Raw genomic sequence first — 22,912 nt, 5'->3', positions numbered from 1 at the left:
TATCCACATTTTCCAAGGGGATTTCCCTCCAAATCTTCCCACTTTTCCTTTTTCCTGTGAAAATTCCTTGGGTGCTTCCAGTAAGGCTCCAACTGGTGCAGAAATGTTGGAGTTGGTTGAGGTCAGAAGTTCTTGGATCCACAGGAAAAAAAAAAAAATTAAGGTTAATTTTCTGAAGTTTGGAATCTTTGGGTGTTTGGAATCTTAGGGAGTCTTGGAAGCTGAAATTTGGGGGATATTTCAGGGTGTTTGTAGATGCTGACATTTCAAAAGCAGCAAAACCTTTCCAACTCTTATTTTTTTTTAAATATTATTACTTCTCCTTCCTCTTCTGAAGGGCTGGACGTGAATTTTTAAACGTTCTCAGATCTAATCCCTCTAAATATTCATAATTAAGACCCTGTAACAGCTTGGTGTTTGTCTAAATAAATAATAATTCACTCTGTTTTCCAACAGTTTGCTGTTCCTGGACTGGAACATGAAGAAAATCTGTGAGTTCCATGTTATGGAAGACCTTGCTGATTTAATTAAAAAAGTTGTTGTAAGTCCTGGATTTTAAATTTCAAATTCCTAAATTTTCAAAGAAATGTTAATTAAATCTGTCCCTTAAGCATCTCAGGGTTATATCCTGAATTAGACATTTCCTTTTGCTGTAGTGAAGACATAATTACAAATTATTTGATAATTCAGTTGCAGCTTTCCAGAAAGAATTTGTGGCCTAGGTTTTATTCCAGATGAGATAATTTAGGAAATATTTGCAGTCAGAAATAAAGTTGGTGGATGAATGACTTAAATAATTCTTTTTTCCCCTCATTCAACAAATGATATTTTAAATTTGGTGTTGCTGACTTAGAAACAGAACAGTGGAGAGGAGGATGTGAGGAATTTGTTCCATTTGTTGTGGGGTTTATTTTAAATTTAGGTAATAAAACATTTCTTACTTCATTTATTGAAATTGCATGCTCAACCTCAAGCTACATATTTGATTTTTTTTAATGTAGGTAGATTTTATTTTATAAACATAGGTGTAACATATTATTTAATTTCATTGTCTGGGTTGTACATCCCAAGAGTAAAGTGGATTTGAGGAACAGATTTTGGGATGTCTCAGCTGCTTTTTGGGATTTTGGGAGCTGCACAAGGGCTCAAAGGGGCAGAATTTCCTCAGCAGATCTCACAGCATCCAGGAATTAATTCTCTCTTCCCATGCCAGCATTTATTTTTCAACAAAAACTACAAAACAAAAACAAAAATGCAGCTGCCCCAGGGATAGGGAATTCCAGCAGAACAGGAAATGTCACAGAGCTGCACCTGAGCAGGCAGAAATTCAAATTACCTCCTCTCAGTAACTGCTTTTTTAATTTTGTTTTTTTTTTTTTTTTTAATTCTTGTTGCAGAACATCCCACATTTCATCAGTGGCATCCTGAGGATTGGCAGTGGGTTAGAAAATGTGAGTTTTTGGAATTGTTTGGGAGATTCCCTGGAACTCCTCAGCCTCAAGGGCCTGAGCTGGGAAATCTCCTGCTCCATCTTTTGATTTCCAAATTTCAATTTCTGCTAGATCTGAACTAGTTTTTCTTGCTTTGGAAACTGTGAACTTGGGGCTGTGAAGATCCTGCATTTCCCTGTGTTTAATCCCTTTTTTCCCACTTGGAAACAACAGCATCAATAGAATAACACCAATAAAATAACACAAATAAAATAGCACCAAGTAACATAAATAAAATAACATAAATAAAATAACATCACTATAATAACATCAATATAACATCAATAATACCATCTATAACAACAATATTATTCGTAATAATAATAAGTTATTATTATCAATATCCTTTAAGCCTAATTGTTCTTTTCTATTGACTACATTAGTTACATAAGTAGAATTTATCATGAAATTGAAAAGTACTTAAAATAAATCCATTTAAAAGAGTTAAATGAATTAAAATAAATCCATTTAAAAGAGTTAAAATAAATGAATTTGAAATAGTTAAAATAGTTATAAATAAATAAATTTTAAATAGTTGAAATGTTGTAGCTACTACTGCTAATTTGATAATTTGAGAACTTTTGATTGTTTGAATGTTTGATTCTGATGTTTTACTTGTTTTGTCTTAATATATTTGACACTGATTTGTGTGTTTTCTTAGAATTATCAGTAAATGCTGTTACAGCATTTAAAGGCACTTCATTTAATACAGGTTTTTCCTCTTAATTTTAGTTTTGTCACAGTTGGTGACCTAGGAAATAAATAAAATAAACACCTAAAAAGTTTAATAATACAGTTCACAAATCCTTTAATTTTTACAACACCAAATTAAAATATCTCTTTTTTCAGGAGCAGATAAATCACTTTAAAATCTTTACCTACCATTAATAATAATCTTGATTTGGTTTTAATTATTATTTGAATTGTTGCTTTTAACAGTATAAAGATTATTTTTAGACAGTGGTAAAGTAAAAAAATGCATTATATTATTAGTAAAGGATTTTTTTTCAAAGTATCTAATAAAATACGAGACTATAAAATTATATATTTTCTCCTAATACTATTAAAAAAATAAAAATAGTGTGCAACAGTGTTTGTTTTCTGGGGCCAAAGCTAAAATAAAAGCATTGAATTTAAAAGCCATCATTGCAGGAGGAATAGGAAAACCAGAATAAACACAACTGTGGATTCCCCAGCTGCTGTAATTTTGGGGATATTCATCTTAATCATGTGATTTTTTTAAGATTGTTTTTCAACAGCCATAAGAAGCTTGTAAATCAAATTTTTCGGGGTTTATATATATATTTTTACATAATTTCAGTCATCACAAGGAAGTTTCTAAATCAAATTCGGGAAGTGGTTATATTATTCTTTTAATCATTTCAGTCATCACAAGGAAGTTTCTAAATGAAATTTAAGGGGTTTTTTATTATTTTTCAATCATTTCAGAAGCTTCTAAATGAAATTCTCCCATTTGAATTCTTCCCAGTTGTAAGTTAATTTTGTAACTGCTGTGTTGGAGATCTTCAAATATTTGTAAGGCTCCAACTGGTGCAGAAATGTTGGAGTTGGTTGAGGTCAGAAATTCTTGAATCCACAGGAAAAAAAAAATTCAGATTGATTTTCTGGAGTTTGGAATCTTAGGGAGTCTGGGAAGCTGAAATTTGGAGGGTATTTCTGGATTTTTGTAGATGCTGATATTTCAAAAGCAGCAAAACCTTCCCAGCTCTTCTTTTTTTTAATTATTATTATTTTACTCTGAAGGGCTGGACAGGAATTTTTAAACATTCTCAGATCTAACCCCTCTAAATATTCATTTATTTGCTGTTTTTCTGTTTAAAAATCAGCTGAACAAAAGCAGAGACACTTTTGCTTTGTCAATAAATGACTTTTTCTTGATTTTTCTCTCTTTTTTCCCCCAATTCCAACAGGGTTTCTTCCACCTTGCAGACGGCCTGAACTGGGTGAAGTGTGTGGGGGATGCCAACATCCTGCAGAACCTGGAGCAGCTGGGGGATTATGGCAGGGTCATCCTTGCAATGGTTTTTTCTGAGTGTGAGTATGGAAACTCCAAATATCAGGGAAAAAAAAAAAATCAGGAAAAAAAAATTGCAGAAATCAGAAAAAAAAATCACTTTTTCTCTTAGAAATTAGAAAAAAAAATCACTTTTTCTCTTAGAAAGAAGAGAAAAATCACTTTTAGAAATCAGAAAAAAATCACTTTTTCTCTTAAAAATCAGAAAAAAAAAATCACTTTTTCTCTTAGAAATCAGAAAAAAAATCACTTTCTCTTAGAAATCGTGAAAAAATATTTTTCTTAAAAATCAGAAAAAATTACTTTTCTCCTAGAAATCAGAAAAAAACACTTTTTCTTTTAGAAATCAGAAAAAAAATCACATTTTCCCCTAGAAATCAGAAAATAATCACTTTTTTTCTCTTAGAAATCCGAAAAAAATCACTTTTCTCTTAGAAATGAGAAAAAAAATCACTTTTTCTTTTAGAAATCAGAAAAAATCACTTTTCTTGTAGAAATGAGAAAAAACACTTTTTCTCTAAGAAATCAGAAAAAATCACTTTTTCTCTTAGAAATCAGAAAATAATCACTTTTTCTCTCTTAGAAATCCGAAAAAAATCACTTTTCACTTAGAAATCAGAAAAAAAATCACTTTTCTCTTAGAAATCAGAAAAAAATCACTTTCTCTTAGAAATCATGAAAAAAATATTTTTCTTAAAGATCAGAAAAAAATTACTTTTCTCCTAGAAATCAGAAAAAAACACTTTTTCTTTTAGAAATCAGAAAAAAAAATCACTTTTTCTCTTAGAAATCAGAAAATAATCACTTTTTCTCTCAGAAATCCGAAAAAAAATCACTTTTGTCTTAGAAATGAGAGAAAAAATAATTTTTCTTTTAGAAATCAGAAAAAATCACTTTTCTTGTAGAAATGAGAAAAATCACTTTTTCTCTAAGAAATCAGAAAAAAATCACTTTTTCTCTTAGAAATCAGGAAAAATCACTTTTCTCTTAGAAATCAGAAAAAATCACTTTTCTCTTAGAAATCAGAAAAAAATACTTTTTCTCTTAGAAATGAGAACAAAAATCACTTTTCTATTAGAAATCATGAAAAAAAATCACATTTTCTCTTAAAAATCATGAAATAATTCCCGTTTTTATTTCCATTCTGGGGCTTCTGGAGTAGGAAATAATTCATTTTTCTGCTCCTGGTGCTGATTTTATTGCAGGTTTTGGGGGCAGAGCAGGAATTTCAGTGGGAATTTCTCACCCTCTGTGTTCTCCCGAATTTTTTGTCTCCAGGGAAACGTTACATCATCAAGGTGGCACTGGAGGGTTGTGATTTAGTGGAAGAATTGAGAGATATGATCTGTGAGCGCTCCAGGAAGGTGAGAGAAACTCTCAGGGTGTGTTTGGGATATTTTTTGGGGTGGTTTCTGATTGTCAAAAAAAAAAAAAAAAAACCAAACAATTATTTCAGTTATTCAATTATTTCCGAAGCTTTTATTTCTTATTATTTCATGATTAATATTTATTATTATTTCAAATATTTCAAAAGCTCGAGTGTTTCGTGCTGGCATAAAAAAATTCCATTTACTGCATGAAATAATGATGTTTACACTGTTGAATTAATTGAGTTTAGTGAATAAATAGTTTGTTTTTTCCCACAGAAAAGTGAAGCCATGAAGCTGAGAGGAAATGCTGAATTTTCCCAGGGAGCCCTGGACAGTGCCATCGTGTCCTACAGCAAAGCCATTGAGCTTTGGTAAGAACTGCTCTCAACTTCTTCACTTTCCTCCTCATTTTCTACAATTTTCCATCAGCCACTTTAATTAGAGGCCAAATGATACCTGATTTAATAATTAATAAATTATTTAAAAATTATTAATAAATGATATTTTAAAAAAAAAGCCCTATAACCCATTTTTATGCTATTTTTTTCTGGGTTTTTTTTCCTGCTCCAAAAGTTCTTTTTGGGTTTCAAATAAGCAATAGGAAGAGGAGCAAACCTGCAAGAAAATGAATTATTTGGTGTGGGCAACCAAGAACAAGCACTGGGAGTGTTTACCCTGGAAATGCTTTTGCAAATGTTGCCAATATTTATCATTATTTATCTTTATTTATCTATAGGATGCAAAAGGAATAAAGAAGAAACCATATTTCCCTGCCTGCTCCTGGCAGCTCTCAGCCTTTATTTCCTTTTGAAATCTTGCTTTAATTTCTTCCCTAACTTCATTTTCTGAGAGTCTCTGGAGACTTTCCCGGGCTCTGCAGAAGGGAAAAAGGGATGAAATGTGAATTTTTAGGGCATTTTTCCCCTTCCCTTGGCACGTCAGCAGGGTTGGTGTGCTCACCGTGAAAATGCTGGTTTTACACCTCCTGGTGTCCCTAAAATACAGGAAAATTGCTAAAATCCCACTTTCCACAAAACCACCTTGTGCCAAGAGTTGGATTTTTCACTTTGAACACTGTAGCTTTACAATTATGCCCTGAAAAGCATCAGGATTTTTAATTTATTTACCCTTTCTTCTCTCTATTCCACAGTCTCATCACGAACAATTCAACTTAATCAATGAATTTCCAATACTCTGTGAATAAATCCATTTTAATCCCCATAAATGCCACATGGCAGGAGAGGTTTTGGTCCTAAATTCAAGCTGATTTCAACCTTCTTGCAAAATTGTAGCAAGGCCAAGAAGGGAAGAGCAGAATTAGGTAAAAAAACAGGAAATTCTGGGGTTGGTGGAGAAAGGAGGGGGTCATGTGATTTCCAGGAGCTGCAGAGCTGAGCTGGGTTTTAAGAGCAGGCTGAGAATAATTTGAATTAACTGGAAATTGCATTAATGGCTCCCAGTCTTCCAAATGATCCCAAAATTATAATGAATTATAATGATCCCAAAATTAAAAATTCCCAATGCTTGGAAACCCACGGGATTTTTTGGGTGGAGTTTTTGCAGGCAAATGTGGTGAAAATTCCATTTTTTCTTCTCCTTACAGTTTCCAACAGAAATAGCCATTATGAATTCTGAGCTGCTTTTTAAGAGCAGGCTGAGAATAATTTGAATTAATTGGAAATTGCTTTAATGGCTCCCAGTCTTCCAAATGATCCCAAAATTACAATGAACATTCCCAGTGCTTGGAAATCCATGGGGGTTTTTGGGTGGAGTTTTTGCAGGCAAATCTGGTGAAAATTCCATTTCTCTTCTCTTCTCTCCATTTTCTCTTCTCTCCATTTTCTCTTCTCTCCATTTTCTCTTCTCTTCTCTCCATTTTCTCTTCATTATTTTCTCTTCTCTTCATTATTTTCTCTTCTCTTCATTATTTTCTCTTCTCTTCATTATTTTCTCTTCTCTTCATTATCTTCTCTTCATTATTTTTTCTTCTCTTCATTATTTTTTCTTCTCTTCATTATTTTCTCTTCTCTTCATTATTATTTTCTCTTCTCTTCATTATTATTTTCTCTTCTCTTAATTATTATTTTCTCTTCTCTTCATTATTATTTTCTCTTCTCTTCATTATTATTTTCTCTTCTCTTCATTATCTTCTCTTCATTATTTTCTCTTCTCTTCATTATTTTCTCTTCTCTTCATTATTTTCTCTTCTCTTCATTATTTTCTCTTCTCTTCATTATTTTCTCTTCTCTTCATTATTTTCTCTTCTCTTCATTATTTTCTCTTCTCTTCATTATTTTCTCTTCATTTTCTTTTCTATTTTCTTTTCCTTTTTCATTTATTTTTCTTCTCCTTAGGGTTTTCAGTAGGAATAGCCATTATTAACCCTTGATATTCTTGTTTTTTCCAGCCCTACAAACCACCTGCTGTATGGGAACCGAGCTCTGTGTTTCATTCTCACCAGGCAGTACGAGTGAGTAACCCCTGTGCTTTCCAAACAGGGCACCTTTCAGAGGAAATTGTGATTTTTTTAAGCTAAAACATCCAATTATTTCTCATCCTCTGGCTGCAGTTCGTTGTGCTTGTGGATTCCCCATCCCTGGAAGTGGCCAAGGCCAGGTTGGAATTTTTTCTTGGAGCAGCCTGGGGTAGTGGAAGGGGATCCCTGCCCATTTTGGATGAAATTTTAGGTCCTTTCCCACCCAAACCATTCCCATATTTTGAAAAAAAAAAAACCAAAAAAACCAAAACAAACAAACAAAAAAAAAAAAACCCAAAAAAAAACCAAAAAAAAAACCACTCCACAGTTTCCATATAAGCAACTGATTTATTCAATTTTTAATTTGTACATTCTCATTTATTAGATTGATATTTATGCTTTTTACACCAGCCTGGAGATCGTTTTTGGAGGTATAAATAATAAATTCCTTTTTTCCCTCCCTCGCCTTCTCTCAGGAGAGCTGTAATTGATGGAAAAAGAGCCATAATTCTCAAGCCTGATTGGCCAAAGGTTGGTTTCTTGCACATTCCAAAATATTTTTTTATTTTTTTTTTTGCATTTTAGAAAACCCAGAGGTGATTTTTAATGAATGGACACAGGGTTTTGTGGACTGAGAATTCTGCCAAGTGCACTTTGCTTGGGTTTTTAGATTTAAAATGTTATTTTGTGCTGCTTGTCAGTGTTGGTACGAGGTGCTTGGCATGTGTAAAGATAAAAGATGTTTTATTATGTTGTGAGTTATCAGAATGCTTAAAAAATAATTAGAATATAGCAAGAAAATTCTCATATAATATCCTGATAATCCAAATACCTGTTGGTTAATGGCCAACAGGTATTTCCCAATATTCTTGGCCTGAAGGAGAGTAAATAAGAGATACGTAGAACAAAGTAAAAATAGTAGTAAAGTAGCTGAGATTTGGGGGAAAAGTAAATTTGCTCTTTTCCAAAGCAGAGAAAGCCAAAAAAAAAAAAAAAAAAAAAAAAAAAAAAAATCCAAATTTGCTTTTTTCCCCCAAACTCTCCCTGTTTGAGTAAAAATCTGATTTTTCACCAGCTAAGAGCAGTCCACTTGCTGGCTTATACAAAATCTGACTTTTTGCTGCTACTGCAGCAGCTTTGCCTGTTAAATCCTCCTCTCCTGAGTGTGGCTAAAACCTTGAAATCCTAATTTTTTTTTTGTCCTAGGGTCACTACCACTACTGCAAAGCCCTGGCATTGCTGGGTAAGGCTGAGCTGGCCCTGGAGGCCAACGAGAGAGCCCAGGAGCTGTGCCAGAACAGCCCCGAGGGGCTCAGGGGGCTGCTCCAGCAGAACGAAAAATTCCAAAAAGCCCTGCAGGAAACCCATGGTAATTAACCCCTCCCAAATTGGGCACTTTGCTCTGGAATTTTTGGTTTTTAATTCCTCCTTTTCTTTTTTTTTAATTAATTTTTTTTTTTATAGGTACTAAAAGTGAACAGAAATCCAGGATGCCTCTCGAGAAAAAGTAAGGGATTGGTAAATTTGGTTTGGTTTTGATTTTTTTTTTTGTTTTTGTTTTTGTTTTTTTTTTTTAATTAGCAGTGTTTAAGTGATGCACATTGTGGGTATTGCATCAATTTTGGTTAGTTTTTTAGTGTTTTTTTTTTAATTAGCAATGTTTAAGTGGTACACAGTGTGGATATTGCATAAATTCTGTTCTCTTGGCAAGTTTGGTTTGTTTTTGAGTGTGTTTTTTTTTTTTAATTAGCAGTGTTTAGGTGATACACATTGTGGGTATTGCATCAATTTTGGTTTGTTTTTGAGTGTTTTTTTTAAATTAGCAATGTTTAAGTGATACACAGTGTGGATATTGCATAAATTTTGTTCTCTTGGCAAGTTTGGTTTGTTTTTGAGTGTTTTTTTTTTTTTAATTTGCAGTGTTTAGGTGATACACATTGTGGGTATTGCATCAATTTTGGTTTGTTTTTGAGTGTTTTTTCTTTTTTTTTAATTAGCAGTGTTTAAGTGATACACAGTGTGGGTATTGCATAAAGTTTGTTTTCTATCAGTGAAAAAAAATGGAAGTCATAAATGGATCAGGACTGCTGGGGATTTCTAAGAACTAGATAAACTTAATTTGAGTATCCGAAGCAGTGTGGGCAGGGTATTTTTAACAATTAATTGCCATTAATAATTATTTAAGTTTGAAATATATAAATTTAGTCATTCAATTCCGATTTTTGTAGAAAATTGAGGTGGTTTTTACAATTAATATTTTATTATTTTTTTATTTGTGAGGGTTTTTTTGCTGTTGTTGTATCTTTGCACAAGTTTGGACTGTGCAGCTTGAAGCTGTAAAAAATGACTGATGAAACCTTTTAAGTATATTTATGGGATTACACCCCTCTAAGAGGGTGAATTGTTATTAATCTGTTTTTTCATGTTATATACATGTAAAACATGGAGAAAAGCACAGGGATTCTCTCTTTCCCCACATCAGGGACTGCACTTCTTCAAAATCTCCTTCCAGAACCTCCCAGGAGCAGAAAGGAGGAGAAAAAGAGAAGAAGAGAAGCCAGGCTGAGCCCAAACATCCCCCTGGGGCTCCAAAGCAGGATGCCAAGGTACAGCTGCAATTGCAGGAATTCCAGCTGCAATTCTTGCAGCAATTCTGCATTTTCCTGGGCTATTTCCTTCCAAAGCCAGCGCAGAAATTGGGATTTTCAGGTGGTTGTTTGGAGGGGGAGATGGCCACTGTCACGGTTTTACTTTTAATTTTTTATTTTTTTATTTTAAGTTTTTTCCTCCTAGTTTAAATTAGTAATAAACCATTATTATTAATGTAAATCCATTATTATTAATGTAATAAGCCATTACATTATTAATGTAAAGAAATATTTGTGACATTTTGATTGTCCTTGCTGCTGTTACTGCAAGATAACTGATTATAACTTACATGTTATAATATATAACATTTGTATATAATATATATTTATTATATATTTAATTTATTGTAGATATGATTAAATAATATAATTTATGTCTTATTAATATATTATAGTTATATAGTAATATATTTTTGTATATAAATATATATTTATATATTTTTAATTTATATATATATATATATACATATATTAAAAAATTAATATATTTAATGTTATAATGTAGCCCATGAATTGCACTATAAAAAAAAGCTGCAGGATGCAGAAAATGCTGATGAATAATGTGAATTTGCAGCCAGCCCAGGGCAGTTCCAGCAGAGCTGTTTGTGCTCTCAGAGCAGGGGGAGGGCCCTGGGCAGTGACGTGGCCCTGGGAAAACGAAACCAGAGCAGGAGGGCAGGAAATGGAAATTTTGGAGTTTGTTGGCAGTGAAAAACAGGCTGGGGAAAGCCTCAGAAGGGCTCAGGTTTTCTTTTATTTTCTCCTGAAAATCTCCCTGCAGGTCTGTAAGTTTGGCTGCCCTCAGGGGGAATATTTCTGTGTCAGGTTTGTAGAGAATATAAATTGAGACAAACTGGGAAGGAAAATCATCACAGAAGCACTTTGATTAATGAAATTATTTTTCTTTGCCTCTTCATTAAGAACATAATGCAGCACATTTTAATTTCTTTAGTTGCTGAGGGGTGTGGGGATTTTTTGGCTTTGTTTAAATCCAGTCAAGGAGATGGGTTTGGGTTTTGCAATCTGATATTTTTGCCATCAGGTGACTGAGCCCCAGAGAACAGAAGGCAAAGTTTCCACGCTGGAGCAGCCTCCAAGTGAGTTTGTTTCTGTTTTTTATGAAGTCTGAGCCATTTCTTCCTATGCTGCTGCCATAATTAATAACCAGAATTTAATTTCCTGTCGTTTCCACAACAATAAGCAGTCAACTTTTACTTCTTTTTTGACACTTCTGAATTTCTGCCTTACTTCCTCGATGCTTTTGCAATTTGAATCTCCTTGAATGAATTCAGAACTGAAACTGGAATTAAAGAGTAAAATCTGAGCCACAGGCTGGAGATGCTTTCCCTCCTCCTGAGCCAGGCTCTAAATTAAGGAGGAATCTGTATTTCAATGTTTACAATTAATTTGTGGTTAATAAATTCTCCATCAGAAGATAAATCTGTATGTACAGAGGGAAGAGGCCACAAAATATTTGGCAGAGTGGATTTTTAGCTGCAGACTTGGAGAGCTGTGTGATTTCTTGCTGATGTTTGGTTCTTTTTTTAAAGAATAAATCATTTTATAGAGAGATCTCCCACCCCCCAAAGCTCCCCCAGTGCCAGAGTTACTTTTATGCACTGAAAGTGGAATTCAGGCAGTTCTGAGCTTCAAAGGAAAATCCTTTCCTAAATTTTCCTGGGAGATTTCACCACGTGCTCTCACTTGACTGAAGCCTTTGGTGCCCCTTCCTGGAATATTTAAATGCCTGAGGAGGTGGCAAAAAAATTTGGATTTTAGGAAAGCACTGAAGGTGTATTAGAAAATACAATTTCCAAATGAGCAGTGGAAGAAGTGATGCTGATCTTGGGAGCTTTGTGAACACCTTGAAGGATTTCCTGGGAGGTGGAAAATTTGGGAAAGGCTGCACAGGAAATCTCAAGAGTTTTTTGTTGATGGAGGAAAGAATGAAAACTTTCTTTTTCTGTGGGGACAGGCTGGGATTGTTCAGCCTGGGAAAGGTTTTGGGGCTAAAAGCAGAAATAAGAAAGGTGTGTAGCCCCCCTAAAAGGGGCTCCAGGAGAGGGACTGGGGTCAAGGGATGAGGGACAGAACCCAGGGAATGGCCTTGAGCTGAAAGAAGCCAAACCCAAACTTTGCAGCCCAACCTGAAGCAGTAAAATTCAGCCATTCCCCATCCTCAGTGCTGAATACACCCAGAGACCTCAACTCCACTTCTCCTGGAATTCATTTCTATCCAGTTTGCTCTGGGTCTTGGGTCTTCAAAGAGACAGGAGCAGTTGTTGGTTGTAGTAAAGTTGTTTTTTTGCATGAGTACATCATCTGCAAGGCAGAGAGTTCTGAGTGAGTTCTTACTAAGTTAGAAGATGCAGCTGGCAGTGTGTATTCTGTTACTGTTTGTTAAAGGGGAGGCAGTTGTTTTCTGGTAGTTGAGCAGTTTTCCTTCTCTTTTCTACAACTAATCTTTGTAGAAAGATATATTTTGTTAGTAGGCTATTGAGCTTCACTGTACATCTGATAAAATTATATCATCTTATTGTGAGAGGGAAGAACTAAGCATTTTTACTTAAATATAATCAGAGATTTAGAACACCACAGTCAGCCCTTTCTTACTAAATTCTCATAAGAGCAGCTTTTTTTCTCTGCTAAATTCCCAGAAGAAGACCAGGCTTATCTACACCACCACTAGATCAGAAGGAAACTAAACTTTCCCACAAGATCACTGCTTTAACAAAACTCCATCTGTCACTCTGAGAAAACTGCAGCTACGATTTAATCATTCTGCTGCTCACACTTTGACTTATAGTGTTTTAACTCTGTCATTGTTGTTTTCTATTACTGCGTTTTTTAAAATTTTTATTTTCTTCCCTAATAAAGAACTGTTATTCCTACTCCCGTATCTTTTCCTGAGAGCCCCTTAATTTCAAAATCATAATAATTTGGAAAGAGGAGGTTTCCATTTTCCATTTCAGGGGGAGCTCCTGCCTTGCTTAGCAGACACTGACTTTTCAAACTAAGGCAGTGTGAAAGTCTGAGCTAAAGATTTCAGGTACAAAGTCCTGACTGGAGGCAGCAGCAGCCACCCAGCACAGAGCCCCAGGCAGAGGCAGAAATAAAACCTCCCTAGCACTGAGTCCCAGGCCAAAGCAGCAGCAGCCCCCACACCTTTCCTCTTTCTGCTTGATGCTGATGGTGTTGATCATGAAGAAGAGAGCAGGGAAGAGCGGGCAGGAGCAGCCCTTCCTTCCTCTTCTGATGCCCTGAGAAGGCTGAGCTGGAGCAGAACTGGGCAGAGCTACAGAATAAATTCGGGATTTATTAAAGGATCTCCTCCATGGACCCACCTTGGGCAGCACCAGAGCCCAGCCAGGGCTGCACCCAAATGAACCAAAATGGCCCCAAAATGCACGAGCGCTCCCGGGGGCTCTCCCTGGGATCAGTTCTGCTCCATTGGCACCTTGGAGTTCATTGTCCCGTTCCAGCTTTAGCCCAGGCAGTCCCACCCTGCTTGTTTTTCTCTCTCCAGCCCACGCTGTTTGTGCTCCTGGGCTGAGATTTGGATCATTTGTCCTTGGTGCCCAGCTGGAGCAGGAATTGTTTTGTCTCCCTGCTCTGTGCACAGAGCTCACCATCCCATAATGTGAAGCTCAGACCCAAACACTAAAACAGCACAGAATCTGAAACAGAAAAGCCAAAACTTGAGTCATCACTTTCTTCTTCTTGTTGTCCTCTTGTTGTTGGTCTGCACCCCAATAGAGGAATTTTTATACATAAAACAACCAACCAGCTAAAACCACAATTCTAAACATTCTTTCTACACCAATCTGAACTTGGTTCTAATGCACAAAAGTGATAGGAAAGTAGTGTCAGTTCTTGCTGATATAAAATTTCAGTATCGAAACCAAATTTTATTTTTATATCTTCTATTTTAAAGAAGGCAAGCAGGGCAGGGTGGCCAGGGAGTCACCACCCCATCACAGCACACACCACTACAAATTCACCAGAAAATATAAAATGTTCTTAAGCCTACAAAGCACTTTCCAGTGTGCTGGTGTTAGTCCAAATCAGCAGGTATCAATAAGCAATTTCATCATCTAACCAGGTGGTCACTGGCTCCCTGTCCTGCTTGTGGCCTTGTGGAGGGAGGTCCTCCACCAGTGTCTGCTAAATAGATTTAGTCTGGTACAAGTGCATCAAGCTTTTTATTACACAGAAGCATTTACTTGCTTTGTTGCAATATCCCTTAGCTCTACCACAACTTCCTCATTTTATTCTAAGTATCAGTCGTTTTTGCAACTTCATCTCTTTACTATACTTCTTCTATTTCCACGCTTCATTTGGCTGTTTGGTCAGAAAGTTTTAAACCATTCTTTGTAGTTTTCCCAGGGAATGTGTCCACTTTGGGCACAGCAGATCCAACATTTGCTGATTCCATTGCCAGTTGTCACAAATCACAAAAACATTTTTCACAGGAGTAAGTTTAAGAAACTTTATTTCTAGTTTCTTAAGGCACATAAGATATATTTCTACTTACTTAAAACTCAGACTCACACTTCTATGTATTAAAACTTGAACTTAGACTTCTATTTCTGTGTGGTTTAATAGATCTTAATTCCTCTAAAGGCTTTAATTCAACCCCTGCATTCATTTCTCTATCTGAGTGTTATGAATGAAGTTCTATATGCCTAATTTAATAATTAAATTAAATTTTACAGCAATTTTAATTGAACAGCATTTTTATATGAATGAATACAACCAAGTATATTAAGTATAATCAAGCATATATAAAAAATTTGGCAGTGATTAATTAAGTATGATTAAGGTTCATATAAAGCACCAGCAAAACCAACCTGGGTACCAGGAGGGCTTTTCACCCTGCCTCACAAAAGAGTCCAAAGTAAACTTATATACTGTATGCTCATACATATTTGTCAATATTTTCCCATAAATCTCCTGCTATTTTCAATTCTTGAAATCTTTGTCACTATATTGCATGCTCCATTTGTTGCTGGGGGTCTTTTGGCTCCTTGGTGGTCTTTTCAGAGGAAGGGTCAGTGTCTTCCTCGCTGCCCTCTGAATAACCTGGCAGGTGGCACATGTGCACTGAGCTTTGTGTCCTGTGAGTAAGCATTGTGCTCCAAATAAGCCTTATTATTTCACAGGTAAAACCACAACTTAGATTAGACCTTATTATTTCATAGATAAAACCACAATTTAGATTAAGCCTTATAATTTCACAGATAAAACCACAACTTAGATTAAACCCTATTATTTCATAGACAAAACCACAATTTAGATTAGGTCTTATTATTTCACAGATGAAACCACAACTTAGATTAAGCCCTATTATTTGATAAAACCACAATTTAGATTAAGCCTTATAATTTCACAGATAAAACCACAATTTAGATTAGGTCCTATTATTTTACAGATAAAACCACAATTTAGATTAATCCTTGTTATTTGATAGATAAAACCACAACTTAGATTAGGTTTTATTATTTCACAGATAAAAACACAATTTAGATTAGGCCTTATTATTTGATAGATAAAACCACAATTTAGATTAGGCCTTATTATTTCACAGATAAAACCACAACTTAGATTAAACCCTATTATTTCATAGATAAAACAACAATTTAGATTAAGCCCTATTATTTCATAGATAAAACCACAATTTAGGTCTTATTATTTCACAGATAAAACCACAATTTAGATTAAGCTTTATAATTTCACAGATAAACCCACAATTTAGATTAAGCCTTATTATTTCAGAGATAAAACCAACAATTTAGATTAAGCCCTATTTGATAGATGAAACCACAACTGAGATTAAGCCTTATTTCATAGATAAAACCACAACTTAGATTAGGTCTTACTATTTCACAGATAAAACCACAATTTAGATTAGGCCTGATTATTTGATAGATAAAACCACAACTTAGCTTAGGCCTTATTATTTCACAGATAAAACCACAAGTGAGATTAAGCCCTATTATTTCACAGATAAAATAACAATTTAGATTAAGCCCTATTTGATAGATGAAACCACAACTGAGATTAAGCCTTATTTCATAGATAAAACAACAATTTAGATTAAGCCCTATTTATCTATTTCACAGATAAAACCACAGCTTGGATTCCATCTCTGGAATCATCCCAACTTTGCTCATCCCAGTGCTGATTCTGTTTTGGGATCTTGCTTATCTCAACACTACATCCTGTTGCACCATCTCCAGAGAAACCCATCTGCTTTGTAGCACTAACCACATACACTTTTCCTTTATTATTTTATAACAGTTATTTTCTAAAATACTGATGTGGTTGCAATTTAGCTAGCACAAACCATATCCATTTCTCACTCTGAGGAGCCCAGAGAGGCTTGCATTCCAACACATTTCCATGCACCCACCTTTTCCTGGAGTTCCTTTCATGGAGAAATCATTTGAAGGCTTCTCTGGGGCTGTATTCCCTGAGAGCTCCCCAAAATTTGGATTTTTCCTTCCTTGAGCTCCTCTTTGGGCATGTGCTGATGTTTCTGCTGAGGTAATTTTTCCCCACTCACTCTGTATTCGTGATTATCTGTCCCCCCAAAGTTCCCAGCTGTGCTCAGCATCCTCTGTGCATCTCTGACATTCTTTTATCTCCTGTGCACGTTGGGCTCTGAGCTCTTATCACCAAATTCAGAGGGACTGGAAATTTCCCTTCCCCCTGCTGTGTGTCAGAAATGCCAGATGATGAAATTGGGCATTAAATTCAGAATTCTTCCCTGGCAGGTTGGGCAGGCACAGAGGGGCTGGAGAAGGGGCAGGGTGGCTGATTTTTGGGATTTTTGGGGGAATTAAGGAAGGAAAAGAGATAATTCTGAGAGAGATTGACAATTTTTGGGGCAGGGTGGCTGATTTTTGGGGGAATTGAGGAAGAGGGATAATTTTGGGAGAGATCTGACAATTCTGGGGGCAGGGTGGCTGATTTTTGGAATTTTTGGGATTTTGGGGGGAATTGAAGAAGGAAGAGGGATAATTCTGGGAGAGATCTGACAATTCTTGGGGCAAGCTGGCTGATTTTTGGGATTTTTGGGGGAATTGAGGAAGGAAAAGGGATAATTCTGAGAGAGATTGACAATTTTTGGGGCAGGGTGACTGATTTTTGGGATTTTTGGGGGAATTGAGGGAGGAAAAGGGATAATTCTGGGAGAGATCTGACAATTCTTGGGGCAAGCTGGCTGATTTTTGGGATTTTTGGAGGAATTGAGGAAGGAAGAGGGATAATTCTGGAAAAGATGTGACAATTCTTGGGGCAAGGTGGCTGATTTTTGGGATTTTTTGGGGGAGTTGAGGAAGGAAGAGGAATAATTCTGAGAGAGATTGACAATTTTTGGGGCAGGGTGACTGATTTTTGGGGGAATTGAGGAAGAGGGATAATTCTGGGAGAGATCTATCAATTTTTGGGCAGGGTGGCTGATTTTTTAGGGAATTCAGGAAGGAAGAGGGATAATTCTGGAAAAGATCTGACAATTCTTGGGGCAAGCTGGCTGATTTTTGGGATTTTTAGGGGAAGTGAGGAAGGAAAAGGGATAATTCTGAGAGAGATTGACAATTTTTGGGGCAGGGTGGCTGATTTTTGGGATTTTTGGGGGAAGTGAGGAAGGAAGAGGGATAATTTTGGGAGAGATCTGACAATTCTTGGGGCAAGCTGGCTGATTTTTGGGATTTTTGGGGGAATTGAGGAAGGAAGAGGGATGATTCTGGAAAAGATCTGACAATTCTTGGGGCAGGGTGGCTGATTTTTGGGGGAATTGAGGAAGAGGGATAATTCTGAGAGAGATTGACAATTTTTGGGGCAGGGTGGCTGATTTTTGGGGGAATTGAGGAAGAGGGATAATTTTGGGAGAGATCTGACAATTCTTGGGGCAAGGTGGCTGATTTTTGGGATTTTTTGGGAGCTGAGGAAGGAAGAGGGATAATTCTGGGAGAGATCTGACAATTTTTGGGGCAGGGTGACTGATATTTGGGGGAATTGAGGAAGAGGGATAATTCTGGGAGAGCTCTGACAATTCTTGGGGCAAGCTGGCTGATTTTTGGGATTTTTGGGGGAATTGAGGAAGGAAGAGGGATAATTCTGGGAGAGATCTCACAATTCTGGGGCAGGGTGGCTGATTTTTGGGATTTTTGGGGGAAATTGAGGAAGGAAGAGGGATAATTCTTGGAGAGCTCTGACAATTCTTGGCCGAGCACCACGAAACGCTTTGGCTGCGGTAATTTCACCAAATTTGTGTTCATCCCATTTTTTTTATTTGCACTGCTTTATTTTCACTTTCTGTTCTCCCTTCCTCCTCCCCCTGGTTTTGTAGAGCAAAATATTTGATTTGAAGGGAGGAGGAGGCTCCCAGTGACCGGCTGGCCCCAGTTTGCTGTGGGTGGGGGAGGAAGAGCTTTTTATTTTTTTTTTTCCTTTTGCCTTTGTTCACTGCACTTGCAGGAGTTTTAATGGAAAGGAACTTAATGCCACATTATATTACTGTAAAGTTGTTGGCCTTTTTGATTTATTTTTCTTGCTCCTTCCTATTTTTTGTCTTTATGTACTGGTTCTTGGAGCTCGTGTATATTTTTGTTAAATATCTTTGGTCGCTCCTAATGGAAAGTGTAAAGAAAAGTGATACTACTTCTAATATTTTTAAGTGTTTGTGGGGTAAGTAAATTATGTTTTCTGTAGAATTAATCAATTTCCTTAAGTATTTGAACTGTAAATCAGCTGGTTTTGCTTGTTACCTTGTTTTAGAAGCTTTTTTATTTCATCTGGAAGCAGCATTTGAAGTTGGGTCTTGTAGGGGAGGAGTTGTTTCTATGGGAATTGTTGCTGCAGTAATTTTTTTGTTGAATGGCTTTTGAAATTGGATCATTCAGTGAGTAAAAATAATGCTGATTGATTTCTTCCTCCCATAGTGAGACTGTTTCTCTTCTCTTCACTAGGATTTTGTTGTGAATTAGGTTGGTTCCTTAAGGGAAAGCAACACATAAAATGAAGAAAAAAGTGAAATATCTCAGTCTTTGGATGGTTAAAGGATGATGTGCTCGAGGCTTTCAGAAGGATTCTTATTTTCCATCATTTCAATATCTCTAAACAGAGATTTAGAGGAGTTTGTGGGGATTTTTGGTGTAGCTTCAGGGTTCCCATGAGCGCCAGCAGCCATCCACTCAAGGAGTGGTCCATGAAGTAATTCTGAACATGTTCAGTCCCAGTCACTCCTGATTTTTGTGCTGACTCCTGTAAGTTTTAAGTCATTAAGGAGCTTTTAAATGAGAAATTGCTCCTGGCACAGGGCTTGAAGTGCCCCTGGGCAGGATTTAGCTGAGGAATGTTCCTGGGCCACCTCCCCTGCCTGCAGGCAGAGCACTCAGGGCTGCACCTGGATTTTTCCAGTCAGTGTCTTCCAGTATTTTCTGTTTAAAATACTCTCAGTATCATTTTTAAACACAGATGGTTGCTAAAATTTCACCCATAACACGAATAACTCCTCCCATTCTCAAATTTGGTTTTCTGGTCGTTCAGGGTTTCAATCCAGGTGCTGCATTGTTTTCCTGTGGGTGTGTCCAATAAAAAAGATGATTTTGCAGTTAAAGGCAGGAATTCCTGGGTTTTTTATCACAACAAAGCATTAAAGCACATTTTTCCACATTTTCTCCTTCCTTGTTGCTCAGGAATTGTCTCAGTCACTGTTCCACAGCAGCCTTGGATCTCTGGAGTTCTGAAGTGCTTCAAAAACTTCGTGTGATGTCTTTGATGTGAAATTTGAGAGTTAAAAGTGAATTTCTCTCACCTGTTCAATCCTTCCCCTTTTTTGGCATCCAGTATTTCCACATTGATTTATTTCTCTGTCTCTGTGTATTTCCATTTGACATTGACCGGGCTTGAATTTAACTTTTAACTCAGGGGTTTTGAAGTAAAAAATCCACCCTCATGATTTTTCCCAGAGAAGCTTGGACTTCCATAGGGATCTTTTATTCCCTTTGTGAATTCTGATGAGTCACTAACAGTGTAACCAAAAAAAGCCAAATAATTTTAATATAAAATTATACATAACATTATTTTATAATACATTACCTAACATACAATAGATGCATTCTAATATACAATGCATAATTGTATAGTAATTAGAAATATATATTTTTTTAATTATATTAAAATTTATATATATGTGAATATACACTTTTACTAGATAATATAGAATATAAAATATATATTACATTATATATATTATATATTTATATTATATATTATATATATAATTTATATATATATAATATAAATATATATATAAGTGTTCTTTTATAGGACAGACTGATTTCTTTAGGCTGGAGGCCACTTTAATAATCACAATTTTGTGATTAAAACCCTGCAATCCTGCAGGATTTTAAGATTCTTCTATTTGGTTGAAATCTTTCCCCTGTGGGATTTTATTAATCCTGTCTAATATTGAACAAAACTAAATTCAAATTCACTTTTTGGTCGTGTTGGTTTTGACCTTGTCAGTTTTTAAGATCTACAATTAACAGAACCAAATGTGAGTTCCAAGTGGATTTTTTTGTTTGTTTTGGGTAATGATCATTTTATTTAAAATCTTTTTCCTCATTACAGACCAAAATCAGCAAAACAAACGAAGGCCAAAAACCAAAACTTGTGACTATGAAAAGATGAGGTAAGGAATACCATTTATTTAAAAATTTATTCTCATTTTGAGTTTTTTTATATAAAATTAATACAATTTGGTTTTGCTGCTTGCTCCTTGCTAATGGCTTTGTGTAATTTTTTTACATCTGATAATGGATAAAGTCCCCAAAATTCCAGTTTTTCCACAATTATTACTTGAAAAGTGAATCTCCTCCATGCCCAGCCGAATTTTATTGAATAAAGGCATAATTTGAATATTTGCTGTTAAAGCAGAGGGGTGACAGGAGTTTTGTTTCAGTTGTTACATCCAAAGTTACAGCAAGAATTGTAACTCTTACCTCGTTTCCAGGGTCTCCTTGTGCCAAATAATTGTTCAAACTCTTCTGACACTCCCTGAGCTCAGGGAAAAAAATGAAATCTGGTTTTGTAAGTTTTATTTTAGGAAAAAACTTTGCTTTGAGTTCTTTAGTTGTTTGTTGGCTCCAATTTAAATCAAACACAAACAATCAAAAGTCTGATTTTAAGGCCAGGGATGCTCCTGTTGAACAGGAATGTGAATGGGTGTGTTTGGGGCTAAAATTCAATTAATTCAGGTCAAACTATAGATTTTATAATATGACATATTTATTTGTAGTTTAATATATTAATATTTATTTATTAAATATTTATTGCTATATTTATATATTAAATCTTATATTTTTATAATATTAAAACAGAGGAAACTCCACTTTAAAATCCACTTAAAACAGAGTTTAAATCTCCACTTAAAACAGAGTTTATCAGAGGAAATCATTCCATATTTCCAGGGGTGCTGGGGCCACCACGCTCTGGAGATTTTTGGTTGTGTTTAGGATGACTCAAACATGAGTGTGCAAAAAAATCTGATTTTCTACATGGAAATAGGGAAGTTTCCATTAAAGAGAATTTTCCCAAGGCAGATTTCAGGTTCCTTCAGGAAACCTGATAATTCCCAGTCCTAATCCAAGTGTGACCACAACTCCAAATTTATTTTAGTCAATATTTATTTCAATACAATCCTGTTGTTTTCCCATAATTTTCTGAGTACCAGCATAGGTAGGAAAATTGAAATTTTTCCACAGGAGAAGTCACTGAAATGAATGATCAGTGGCTTCCTTTTCCTTGCATTTCAAGGAGGGGGAATAATTTCATTTACTGTGGGACAAATCCTCTTTAAAGCAGCTAAACCAGCTCCAAAATTGCTTCTCTGCTGGGGGGAGATGATCAGACCTATGAAAACCACATTTTATTGAAAATAAATCGAGATTTAAGGCACATTTACCAACCCTTGGTGCCCCTGTCCTGTTTTTTGTAGGGATCCTGTGGATTTGAAGAGGGATTCTAAAGCCATGGAGGATAAAGGTTTCTGTGCTGGGCCACAGGTAAAGGCAATCCAGCCTTAAATTGGAAATTATTTCTCATTTTTTAGGAAGATTGCACAAAATCTTGGTTAATTCCAAAATGTGCCACTCTGTGCTCTGCGTGGCTTTGATCAGAGGCAGGAATTTTGTGTTTCCATGGGTTTATTCCGATTTATTCTGATTTTCTTCTGGTTTCTCTTCCTTCTCCTGCAGTAAAACCTGGCTGGGGTCATTGCTAATCAAAAATTAAAACCTGGCTGGGATCATTCAGGGATTGAAAAAGCCCTTCCCAAATTTCTGCCTAAATGTTTGTTCCAGTGTTGGATGCATTTGGAAATAACCAATTTTGTGGCATGGCTGTTGGAAAAAAATTCATATAAATTCACTCTGAAATAAATACAAATTTCATGTAATTCATGCATTGAGGGAAAATTCTCCTTCCCTGGTCAATCACAAATAAATTCCTGAAGGAAATTGTGACAATGCACATAATTAATGCTTTCATCCCTGTTAATTGGGGGATGTAGATGCCAAAAATCTTTATTCTGATTAAATACCTCATGGGACAAAACTGAATTTAGGAGAAAGTGCAGCTTCTATCCCTAATTTCCTACCAGATACCTCTTTTTGTTTTGCTAATTCATTGCTGGTGTTGAAAGAAACATTTTCATTAATTTAATATGCTTTATATATCATGTAACTTAGCAATAAACTGATTTAATTTATTCTGTAGCTGCATGGGACAGCATTAAGCCAGGAGTTGTAGGAAATAAAAATAATTCTTTATTATTTACAATCTCACTGCTGGAAAATCCTACAGATTTCAGGAGTTATCAGTAGTGA

General features: G+C 35.6%; 1 protein-coding gene across 9 annotated transcripts in view; it reads left to right on the top strand.

The window, feature by feature from the left end:
* The window catches only part of TTC3 (tetratricopeptide repeat domain 3), a 59,136-nt gene that overhangs the window by 6,557 nt on the left and 29,667 nt on the right, over positions 1-22,912 (top strand). For 6 of the 9 annotated variants that reach the window (XM_072935915.1, XM_072935913.1, XM_030284240.4 and 3 more), the window contains exons 5-17: positions 457-541; positions 1,398-1,451; positions 3,422-3,545; positions 4,804-4,889; positions 5,172-5,266; positions 7,303-7,365; positions 7,848-7,902; positions 8,578-8,740; positions 8,836-8,878; positions 9,854-9,977; positions 11,062-11,116; positions 20,658-20,718; positions 22,024-22,090. In XM_072935915.1, the coding sequence (XP_072792016.1) occupies positions 457-541; positions 1,398-1,451; positions 3,422-3,545; positions 4,804-4,889; positions 5,172-5,266; positions 7,303-7,365; positions 7,848-7,902; positions 8,578-8,740; positions 8,836-8,878; positions 9,854-9,977; positions 11,062-11,116; positions 20,658-20,718; positions 22,024-22,090 (1,075 nt within the window). Of the gene's footprint in view, positions 1-456; positions 542-1,397; positions 1,452-3,421; positions 3,546-4,803; positions 4,890-5,171; positions 5,267-7,302; positions 7,366-7,847; positions 7,903-8,577; positions 8,741-8,835; positions 8,879-9,853; positions 9,978-10,653; positions 10,801-11,061; positions 11,117-18,398; positions 18,711-20,657; positions 20,719-22,023; positions 22,091-22,912 lie in introns of those variants that run through there. The other 3 variants (XM_072935926.1, XM_030284296.4, XM_030284302.4) reach the window with 3 other exon arrangements.

The sequence above is a fragment of the Taeniopygia guttata genome, chromosome 1 (genome assembly GCF_048771995.1).
Source record: "Taeniopygia guttata chromosome 1, bTaeGut7.mat, whole genome shotgun sequence".
Lineage (NCBI taxonomy): Eukaryota > Metazoa > Chordata > Aves > Passeriformes > Estrildidae > Taeniopygia > Taeniopygia guttata.
The sequence above is the reverse complement of the archived record's forward strand: the minus strand, read 5'-3'. Positions and strand labels throughout refer to the sequence as shown.